A 12,052-nucleotide genomic window follows, 5' to 3' on the forward strand; every position below is an offset into this window, starting at 1 on the left:
GTTCAAAAGTTGTGTTTAAGTTATACACTGCTTCTTTATGTAAATTCTTGCCTAACCCTAACTATTTGTAAGTTTCCTTTTTTACTTTTCTATCACGTGCCTTCAAGAGATCTGTAACTCAAGCACATCTCTGCAATTCCAATTCAGGGTTGCATGTGTCCCTTTTGGAATTTCAACTTTTCCAGCAAGCCTTGCATTTTTCCAGAAGTATTTCACCAAATAGCTGATGAGCTCACCCTGGAAATGTTTTTCTTCTTCTCCGTCTCACTAAGTTGGGGCCCATTCTGGAAGAGTTCTTTTCACTAATGATTTTTCCAGATTTTGTCTCAAGTTGATCACTAAAACACCTGAATGGATCTTTAATGTTCTTTAATGAATCTAACAATGAAGAGTTTGAACTGTAAAGTGTTAACTGTAAGTGTAAAGAGTCTATTGTTTGTTTCTATATGTTGGTACTGAAATGGAGACATTATTAAGCACTACTGTGTTACACAGAACTGATGTACTTAAGCAGATGTATCCTCCCGATCTGGCTTCTCGGATTGCAGCAACCATTTTGTGTCTGTGGTACATTGCAGCATTCTGCAGCTTATTATTCTTGTGTTACTAATGCGGATAGAAGTCAAAACATACAAAGCAAATGTGAGGTGACCGCAGTAATTCACAACTATATTCTGCCTGTTATAGATTTTATTGTATTGTACTATATGCAGTGCAGGTGTACATACTGGGACAAATCCATTGTAAATGTAATAGGGCAAATCCATTTGAGTGTTAACTTTCAGCTATTCTTTTTTTACATTTTTTTTTATAGCCATTCTGAAATTTACATCCCTCTCACCTAATAATTGTCTAGTCATTTTGTGACGGAATTGTAATTGTGGAGACAAGTAATATTTTGCTAAATATGTCAATAATTATATGAAATTGCTGAAAGTGGGTTGATCTGCGACTGCCATCAATTAACAATAACGTTATGATGCTACCATCAAATTTTGTTATCTGGAATGTCACACTGCACTGCGTACAGGGCCTACAAGAAATTAGGCAATATTTCTTGATTTGCCATTCAGATCAGAAATGGTTAGTTGTCCATTCCTGAACATCATGCAAGAGAGTTGGCTACACTCTGATGCATACAGAGTATAGCAGAATACTATTTACATGATCACAAGGAACCATGGTAATACAGCCACACATAGGCCTTCCCAAAAGGAAGCGAGCAGAGCAAACAAATGTTGCATTTTTGTGTTTTTAAATGAAAAAAAGTACTATTTAGGCCTAATTAACTTTTACAATATCTGAACTTATTTTCTTTTCTTATTGTATGTGTAACGGTACCCAACTGGTAAGTACCTGTGCAGTATGTACAATAGATAAACCTCCCTCCGACGCCTTAAGAGAGCTCGACACCCATTCCTTTTCTGATAGTGGCTGATATGCTGCTCAGCATTGCTCACCAGTTCAGACTTAAGCTACGTTCACACTTAACTTTTCTGCAGCTATCAGCGTCTGTGTCTGATTAGTGTTTGTATTTTTTGCAGTCTCTAGTGCATTTTGTATCTAGTGCATTTTGCAACTTTGGTCAGTGTTTTTCCAACAAAAAAGATGTGAACCTTTTAGGTGAACCCTGTTAGGTGAATTGTGCTGTATAAACAACATTTTTATTTAACTCTGTATCAAAAAAATCTTATCACACATGGTTTAACATTAGATTGTATGCACCGCCCTTCCCTGTGATAGTCTACTAACTGTCTAATGTAACTCTTTATCCATAGTATACCACAGACTACACAGAATACTATGACTATGGGGAATCTGACCTAACCGAAATTCAACATCCAACAGCAGAGTCCAGCACAGATGCAAAGGTAAATTAATAAAAAAAACAGTAAGGAACTTAGAAGGGGCACAAAGACACTACATCATTTCAGCATGTGAACTGTATTCAGAGTTCTAGCACCAGACAATGTGATGATACCGTCACACATGAACTAATGCTATTTTAATTACTAGATAGCTTTTTTACCGTTTGCATGATCTTACACACAAACATGGGTGGGTCAGTGCACAGACAGGAAAGTTCTCAGTAGTTCTATTAAGTAATTCTAAGTAATTCTATTTAAGAATTAAATATAAGTCAAACTATTTCCATGAAACTTCTTTAAATAATTTAAATAATTCTTGAAATAATTTAATTCATTAAATGAAACATCTATCAATTGCCTCTAAATGTTAAGCCATGTTAATTTAATTCATTAAATGAAACCTCATGAGATGAAAGCAATTATGATTAGGCTAGGGCTTTCAGCATTAATATGTTAATCGCAATGTGATTAAGGATTAAACATAACACATCTTTTTTTTTTTTGAGCATTAATCGTGTGCCGCCAAAGATTTTTTATTTTACACTGTCACTTGTTCTGTTACCAACGATCCTATTTGGCTGCTACTATTTTGACCCTTTGATGCACCGTTTCTTGTCCTCAAACTGCCACAGACATTTCCTAATAGGCTTTTTTGCCCATAGACAATAATAGAAATGACCAGAGCCACCCCATAGACTTCGATAGGGACAAGTTATGTCAATTTAAAACCCTTTACTGGGTGAAGCCTTATTGTACTGCGCATCCTCAGTGTCAGTTGAGTGATAACACGGACTGAAACACAGTAACTCATCTGGTAGCCGCGCTAAGAACATTGATAACGTGCAGACTGATCCGAGTTCAAGGGCAACTTTTGGTAGGTGATTTGTTCCTACATAATGCCAACCAAACAAAACATCACTTAATTGTATGTTTTCCCTCAATGCTTTCCTAAATAGCTTACCCATGGACTTTCCCTTAGACTGCCTTTAGTTTCTTATCCAGAAAATACGGTTACTTCTCTCATGTGCGACTGAAAGTTGCATGCTCATGACATCATTTTAGCATTGGTTTTCAAAAAAAAGATGTTGTATTTATCTGGAAATAGGAATGGTTCATATAAAGGCTTAAAACGCTTCAGATGTAAAGTTATTCGCTGTCAAAGTGACGCCAAAATGAATGGGGGTCAATGGAATGCTAACTCCAGGTGAAGCCTTATTAGCCTCAGAGCTTCCTATAGGGGTACGCCTTCCGAACGTTTGCTTGCCCCCTTGGCCTACTCCTCCTGTAGTCATGGAGATAATAAACACCAAAGTAGTTCTGAACTCCCGGTCAGCTTTAAGCGCTGCGGACACCTGAAGGGCCTATCACATTACACACGACATGCGCTATGAAATGCATTATAGTCAATGGCTTGCGTGCGCAAGAACTGGTCGGCATTTTGCCGCTTTGCCGCTCTTGCGCGTGCCGCGGTCAAAGTTCAATCAGGTTGAACTTTGACCGCGGCGCACTAAGTCATTGGTATTTTGCGCTTATTTTCAACTGAACTCAAAGATGGCCTAATGAATATAGGCTATATGGAGTATTTTTTGTTTGCTATGCCCTTTATAATGTGTGTACATTTTGTACATGCACTTCTGCTGTAGCATTTAATTCAGTTCATATCTGAAGAATATATTTTGTTGCCTCAGGCCCACTGCACATCTTTTGAAATTTGATTGGAAATAATCAAATACATCTTAAAGTTAAGTTCATAAAGTAACTTTCTTTGCTATCGTTTAATTTCCCAATCAAGATACACTGGTAAGAATTGCTTTACATTGTTAAAACGGACTTCTGGAAAGTTCAGAAATGCAAAATAATATAATTTTAATAATGTGATAAAATATGTAATTAATCACGATTAACTACAGAAATTCAGTGATTAATCATAATTGTAAAAAAATATATATATTATTTGACAGCCCTAATTATGATCCATCTTGAATAGGTAAGGGATAATGGACGACATGCTGTTTGGTTCACAGAAGTAAAGCACATTCAAGGTGGTAAAACGGCCCCAATGCGCCAGCTGAGGTGTGTGTGCATTTCTATCTGTGAACCTAACACCGTGGAGTCCATTATCCCGCTTATACCACTGCTGCCACTTCCGTTGTGTTAGTTTGCTGTTATAATTTAAACATTTTAATCGCTAAAACTGTCTTGTTCGTAGAACTAATTCTTTCCGCCACATATCCACTAATTTCTCAACTTGCAGGACCAACTGCCGCTACTAGTTCTAAATTGATGATTGCTATGGCTAAAGGCCAGTCGTTAGTTCCATCTCTCCGTTATAAAGCAGGCTTATCCCAGGATTCTGATGAACCTTTACTTTGAAAAATTGCTATTTTACTTAGCCTACTGCCATGTTACTAGCTAAAAGTCACCTCCGTCATATGCTACAATGTTACTATGTTCTGAACATCACTATTTTACATCTCTGATGCAACATGACATTTCATTTAAACTTCACACCGAGTTTGGCGATACAAGGGTCATTCTATAATTCAGGGCACATTTCCTGTCGCCATGATAAAGATTTAGTTATTTTCAAAACAATAAATCTTTATGGAATACATTTTGAACAATTATACTAATAAAACACCCTTTCACCAACGATGCTTTAGATTTATTTTAGACCTAATTTATCCACAAAATATTAACTAAATTACTTCTACACCCCATATTATTGACTGTCTCCGACTACAGAGTCATGCATTCAACTTGACTAAACATGATGTTATCAAGTCTAACAATCTATTTTTGGAGATTAATTTACTAACTGTTATAACATCAGTTATATACAGTGTCTATTTTCTGTATTATGCAAGACTTAATTTTAAAAAATATATAATTTTGGTCCGTCTCAAAGTTCTTGCCAACTCTGTATACTGAATATGAAGCATGATGCCTACACAGAGAGATGTCAATTCCTCTGACAGGAAACTTTGGAAAGGCAGTAAGATATGTTAAGCTTCTTCTCTCATTAATTTGAACAAAATGTTGAGGATACACCAACAGTAGATTAATTATTCGTCAACTCTGTTATTGCGTTATTGGAGTGAAACTCACTAAATTTTTAACAAAACAATAATATGATTAAAATCCACGAGATTCTAGTTTTATACATATCATGCAGTAACTAGTTTGAGGTTAGGATGTGGAGCTAAGCCACAAAATGATGGGAAATGTCAACTCTGTTATCCTCAACTCTGTTAATTCTGTGTTAATTCTGCATAGCATTTAATGAGAGTGTCAACTCTGTTAATTTAAGATTTTGCTCTTAAAATGATGACTAAATATGTTTGTTTTGTTTCAAATGTATATCAGAAGATGTGTTACAACTAATATTTTTACCACATGATTTCTTTTTTAAAATGATATATGTAAAAGCTACCCTTTTTTTTTGAAAATATGCACCTCTTGGAAGCTTGCCAGTGGAATGTGTTTTTTTTTTTATTTCAGGACAAAAAGTAGCAATTTTAGAGACAAAAATTCTCTTAAGGAAGGCATAATTTAAAAATGTATCACATTTGCTAAATATGTATAATTTACCGAGTTTGTCTCTAACAGAGTTGACAGATTTTTCTGTTATTACACATTTTTTTCAAATAAATACTTGAAGTCTTACAGGTTTATTCTAAGAGTAGGTCTGAGCAGCTTTGTAAATAGGTTTTAAGAGAAAACTCCTAGCTAAAAACTTTTAGTGTGATTTAGGAGTACTCCCAGCGGTAAAATAAAATGCTTCGTGAATACGGCCCCAGGTCCATATAGATTATTTCTCAAATAAACTAGTTAAACAGTATTAGGAGATAGAATGTATAACTTTCACACCCAATTTCTGTCATAGCAGAAATTACCAGAAGGATTTTAGATTTTCGAAAGCGTTTGCCCGTCACAGCCAAACAAAATTGGCAGCATAGCCGCCAAACAGGAAGTAGGATCATATCTCAGGAACACTTTCACATATCGAAACCAAACTGGGTACATAGACTTGGGTCCCCATCCTGAGGACATACAATACATTTGGTGACCATTTTCAAAACCTGTGACCTAGGGGTCGCTGCAATTAGCATGTACTAACATGTGTTTTGGCATTTCAGATGTATGTTAATGCACGTAACCTTTGACCTGTACGCCCGATTTTGAAAAATGAGGCACTGTTAGAATTCTTGGATCAAGCCAGGTTTAACTTAGCATATTCCACTGTCTGCTCACCTTGGTGACTGCACCAGAGCAAGCACACTTTCGCAGTTACTCCGGAAATGCATTCTAGTTTTATTTAAGAGCCAATAGTTCCTTTTGTAAGGATTAATACATTGGTAACTAAATTGTGTGATGTTACATTGTGCACTTTTAGTAGATCATTTTGTCACTGCCTTTTATAGTTTTACAGTTAAATGTTTTTCTTTCCCAATTGTCATATTTGTAACAACGAAGATACAGGAGCAACCAGGAACGACTGATATGGATTATTACACTGATAATGAATTTGCTTATGATACATTACCTGGTTCTGAATCTCCAACTAAAACAACCACACCCAATAAGGTAATGCTCTCAATTGTGTATATGTATATTACTGTTTGTATACTTGAGACAGAATCTTATCACATGATGGTATTGATAGTATTGATGGCATTGATGATCAGATCATACAATCATGAGTTTTGTAAGAACTGAAATAAGTGACTAACCTTAAATCAGTAAATAATGCATTCCTTCAGCTCAGTTTCTAAATAAATACAATTACCTCTAAATAAGCATACATGGTTGAGGATAGGCATGATACATTTAGAAGGATAAACTAAGTGCATGTGAAATTGATGTCTAAGGGTTATCATTGACAGCTAAATAAATAAATAAAAATAAGTAAGAGAAAAAAAGAGAAAGCTGAAATTTGACTTTCACATAAACATTCTAGTTATTCTTACATTTATTTCAATATTAAGACTTAAAAGTGAGGTCCACAACCCTGGTGAAAGCTAATATCTGGAATTATACTAACTCTCCCATCCTGCAATTCGGCCTGTTATTTACTGGCTGTATTAGCCTTTGTGCACAATCACATCATTTTGTTCTAGGGTTTGTTTGTATAATTATTGCTAGTTCTTCAGTATTGCATTTACCATTATTCTTGTGTTTTTGTATGGATTGTGTAAACTACTGGATGCCTAAATTCCCTTTGTGAACCATAAAGTGCTAATATGGTCTAATTAATATATCTATATATCCATCTGTCCATCTATCTATCTATCTATCTATCTATCTATCTATCTATCTATCTATCTATCTATCTATCTATCTATCTGTCTGTCTGTCTGTCTGTCTGTCTGTCTGTCTGTCTGTCTGTCTGTCTACCTGATCTAATCTATCAATTATTAAGATGCTTTGGGGGTATTAAACTGCATTGTATCACAAACAAGCAAATGCAGACGTGTACACAAAGACACAAAGGAAATAGATACACATTTACTGACAGTGATATTCATGATGTTTTTCAGCACCAGAGTACAGACTATAAGGAGGAAGTTGTTGACGACTACATTACAGGACTGGATGAAGTTTTGGTAGAAAATCCCACAGTCACTCAGACCATGACTGTGAAGCATGCTCAGTCTAAAGGCACACAGGATTCTACCACCTATGACTTTAAAGAGTATGACCTTAATGAATATGACTCAAACGATCTGGAGAGTGTTGACACATATCAGTATGGAGTATATGATGAGCATGAAGCATATGAGAAGAAGACTGACATGTCCCCAGATGAGAGTGAATTTGGACATGGAGTCCCTGCTGAAACAGAGAGGGCTGTGAGTGTGGAAGATGTACAAACATGAACCATTTTAGTTATACTTTTCACAAGCTTTGCAATCCCTTATTAATATCTTACAAATAAGGACACCCCCATGTATTTCTGTTTTGAGCTCACACTTCAACTTGATTTATAATTTCTGAAGAAAGAAACTACTGATAGACTGGAGTGAATGATAAAAGTTTTTAAAATTGCAATGGATGGGGTGAACTGGAAAAAGGTATGAGTATTGTGGGCCAAGCCTGAGGTCACACCAGTGGACCTGTGTGGATATGTACTCATAAAGCGTTTTTCCACCGACAGCGAACCCGTTTTGGAACGGTTCTGTTCAGAATTCTTTGAACCTTGGTGCTATCTAGTGAACAAGCCCCATTTCCACCAGTTTTGAACTGAACCAAGGGTGCGTCATCAACAATGGGTGTTGCATGCAAAACAAAAGTTAATGAGATGCATGAATGGGAGAATGATATGACAGCTGTCCCGTAACAATGGTAGGAATTAGCTGTGTAAAATGCTAGTTAATGTCTGCAGACTCCTCCTAGTCGACTAGTTTTGTTTTCTCATGGCAACAGTTGATAAGGAGGGAAAACGCATGGTTTAAGCCTTCTCCCCTCTGAACGGTAAAGTGACACGCCCACCCTAGTTCGCAGGTGTGCCACGTTCCAAACCATGTTTTGTTTGGTCGAAATGCTCTGACCGGTTCGAATGTTGGTTCGCGAACGGGAACGGAGCCGGTTCTCTGTCGGTGGAAAAAGGCTAATAGAAGCATCCATACAGATCGACTCCGCAATCCATGCCTTAGCTAGTTGTGGGTCCATTATCAAAAGATTCACTTTTATAGCAGATGTCAGAATATGTAGTTGGTTGATGTTAGTACAAGTTAAATAAAAATGTTTTCACTTTTTAGTTTTCACTGTCTGTGTATAAGCAGTTGTTTTCATTGTATACTTTACTTCACTGTATATACAGGATTGTACTATCTTTACTTTAACTAAACCTTAGGTTGGGAGTAGAGGTGGTGGAGAAAAGGGAGAGAAGGGGGAACCAGCTGTGATTGAGCCAGTAAGTGTTATGATTATTGTTGTTGTTGTTATTATTATTATTATTATTATTATTTTCGGGCAGCCGTGGCCTACTGGTTAGGGCTTCGGGCTTGCAACCGAAGGGTTGCCAGTTTGATCCCCCGACCAGTAGGAAAAATGTGGGCGGGGAAAGAGGTTAAGCACTGCCCACATCCACGGCTGAAGTGCCTTGAGCAAGGCACCTAACCCCTCACTGCTCCCCGAGTGCCGCATTGTAGCAGGCTGCTCACTGCTCCGGGTTAGTGTGTGCTTCACCTCACTGTGTGTTCACTGTGTGCTGTGTGTGTTTCACTAATTCACGGATTGGGATAAATCCAGAGACCAAATTTCCCTCACGGGATCAAAAGAGTATATATTATTATTATTATTATTGTTATTATTGATATTTTTCACGCCCCCACATCCTGTAACCATTTAAGTTTCTTTTGGCACACCATAAATTGAATATCGGTATTGGTATATTTTGGCATCTGAATAGCACACTGGATAAAGCATTTGTTCTACTAAATTTATAATCCCACGAAAAGCTTTACAGAAACTCTGATTGATGCATGTCTCTGGGGTTTATACTATCGTCTGGATTTCTATTGATTTTACTTTTATTGTGTTTCTGAATGCCATTGTTTTTATATTATCACCATTTCTTCTAGGGAATGCTTATAGAGGGAGCCCCCGGGCCTGCAGGCCCCGCTGTGAGTATCACCCTCTCTCAAATGCCTTTCACAGATGGTGGAAAGTTAGGGGAAAGAATGTCTTTATGGAAAGTGCTGCAGTTTTGGCCCAGTAAAATGAAAGGCAGATATTCCCTCCTTCCTCTCTTGCTTGATGCATGACTGTTTGGTGTCTCATGTGGTTCTATATTTTTAGGGTCTCCCTGGAACCCCAGGCTTGCAAGGACCTCCAGGCCCCCATGGAGATCCTGGGAACAGGGTAGGTAAACTTAACTGACTGTGTGCAATGTAATTGCATATCAGTATTGCTTGAACACTGAGACTGAAGCAGGATTTTACATTTGTTTTGCAATCGCAAATCATCATTAATGTATGCACAACAATTAGTGCATTTCTCAAAACAATTAGTGCAAACTGCACCACGTAGTGGATTTCCTGCAAACTGCACATCTTGCTCGAAATGCTTGTATGTCTCATAGCAAGTAGTTATGCCAGTAAAACTGTCAGTGCAGTCAGCATGACAGTTCCTCATGCCATTGTTTATGAACAAGATATTCAAACAGCTTTGTTATGTCAATATGACAGTTTACTCTGCAAATAACTTCTAATGAAAAATGCACAACATGACATTAGATATTGTGATGTAAGTACAAAACGGCTGATATTTGTACACAATCAGTTGTGTACTAAAGAATTTGCTCTTATGATGTGCACAAGTGATAAAATGGAGATTGTATGGAGAAAAAGCAGTGCTGAGATTTGAGATTCAATATTTGGCATTGATTTGGTGCTTTATAACCCAGTGCTAAAGGTAATTACTCTAAAAACTTGACTCAAAGACCCAATACAAAAGAACTAAACAACAGCTAAGACATAGCAACACACACACAACATACCAGTTAAAGCACACCCAAACCCCTAACACCTGAGTCTTTGTTCTGTGAGTTTTATCAATAGTTGTTGTCTGCATCATTCATCCTGATGTTTCCTTTCTTTCTATGAAATTACATATGATTTGTGTGTTTGTAGAGACAAAATCCAGTCCTTTAATTCCTCTGACCACTCATCTGCCAGATCAGTGCGGACTTCCACCAGCTGCGGAAAAGCACTAGGTGGCAGTATTTCAGAAGCTGTGAAAGAGTGCAGTAGTGAGTTCAGGCCTACTGTTATGGCACAGGAACAGCTCACACATGGGACCAATTTTGATGCAAACTGCAAGAGTTGCAGTGGGCTATAGAGAAGTGTATGAGATGCTTGCTAAAGAGTCCACTCCTTCAAAAAGTGGAAAGAACATTTAAATCACATCCTGGTCAGAGCCAAGACTTGCTTTCCTAATCATAAAGGAATCAAGAAATGTTATGTCATCTATATGTCATAATTATAAGTATAAAACCTTCAAAAAATGTTTCCCTGGACAGAGACTTGCCTTGACCTGAAGTTTTATGGAGTATTATTATTATTTAGTGGGGCAATATAATATTAGGTTTAATTATTGTTACTAAAGAAAGCTCTAGAAATGATTACATTTAAGGGCAAAAACAAATCAGACAGAAAGACCCAGCAGTAAGACTCAAGCAAAATGACTCAAAGAGAATGAATCTGACTAATTAATTCTTTAAGCTATTATATAATTAAGTTAAAGGCATTACATAACACGAATATATAGCAATGTAAGAGTCTTTGGTACAGTGTTGTCCTCGGTTCAGCTTTAAATACAATAAAATACACTCTCAGATCTTGATAGATTGATTCCCTTGGCACTTCTAACAACAATTGCTTACCCATTAGATATGGAGACAGCAGTAAAGAGTAGTCAAGTAGTAGACAAAATGTACACATGAAAAGTGTATCCCTTGGCCATCTGGGCTGTCAGGGCTCCTGGATGCTATGCACGGCCTACTTCCTCCTACCTTATTATTTCTTTATTTCCATGTTGAATCCAGATACCCTACAGTATGTAGCTGTAGATCTCCCACTGTTCACATTTTGTACAGCAGTAAAACCGCTCACCATTAGCAACAGGACAAAATGATCTCACACAGCTGAGTAAGAGTTATACTTAAAGGTAAAATCTGTGATTGTTAATATTTGAGCTAAATAACCATCTCATCTAATTGCATCTCTCACCCTTGTGGTCCTGAGGCAATATGTTGTTCAGACAGAATAGTCCATGGCTTGGTCTAAGCCACTTTGTTTCCCATTTACTGAACTAGTTCTGTGCACAAGCACTGGAATTTATTTGAGTGCACACACTGGCCTTCATTTATCAACTGTGCGTAGAAACCAGCACAGATCTGAGCGCAGGAATTATCTTACGACAGGGCTCACGAGTGATTTATTAAACGTAGACATGGAGGTGCATAATACATCCAATAGAGAAACATTTCTGATCTCGAGATAGCCACAGTGACGTTGCAAGTCCAGCTGAACCTGAACCAGAGAATACACAAAGTTATAATTATTCCTAAAATGATACACTGAGCTGCGGTCAGAAAGCTGTGTTGCTCCGCGCTGGTAAAGCCCTCAACTGACCACAAAGACACATTCTAAGGATATGGAGTGCAGAGCTGGCTCGAC

General features: G+C 37.3%; 1 protein-coding gene across 2 annotated transcripts in view; it reads left to right on the forward strand.

Annotated features, from left to right (window-relative positions):
* The window catches only part of LOC125296671 (collagen alpha-1(XI) chain-like), a 131,771-nt gene that overhangs the window by 42,678 nt on the left and 77,041 nt on the right, over positions 1 to 12,052 (forward strand). Inside the window, exons 6-11 of one of the 2 annotated variants that reach the window (XM_048246710.1) lie at positions 1,779 to 1,871; positions 6,345 to 6,455; positions 7,409 to 7,720; positions 8,725 to 8,784; positions 9,455 to 9,496; positions 9,672 to 9,734. In XM_048246710.1, coding sequence (XP_048102667.1) covers positions 1,779 to 1,871; positions 6,345 to 6,455; positions 7,409 to 7,720; positions 8,725 to 8,784; positions 9,455 to 9,496; positions 9,672 to 9,734 — 681 coding nt within the window. The remainder of the gene's footprint in view (positions 1 to 1,778; positions 1,872 to 6,344; positions 6,456 to 7,408; positions 7,721 to 8,724; positions 8,785 to 9,454; positions 9,497 to 9,671; positions 9,735 to 12,052) is intronic. The other variant, XM_048246711.1, reaches the window with a different exon arrangement.

The sequence above is a fragment of the Alosa alosa genome, chromosome 6, assembly GCF_017589495.1.
Source record: "Alosa alosa isolate M-15738 ecotype Scorff River chromosome 6, AALO_Geno_1.1, whole genome shotgun sequence".
NCBI classification, from domain to species: Eukaryota; Metazoa; Chordata; class Actinopteri; order Clupeiformes; family Clupeidae; genus Alosa; species Alosa alosa.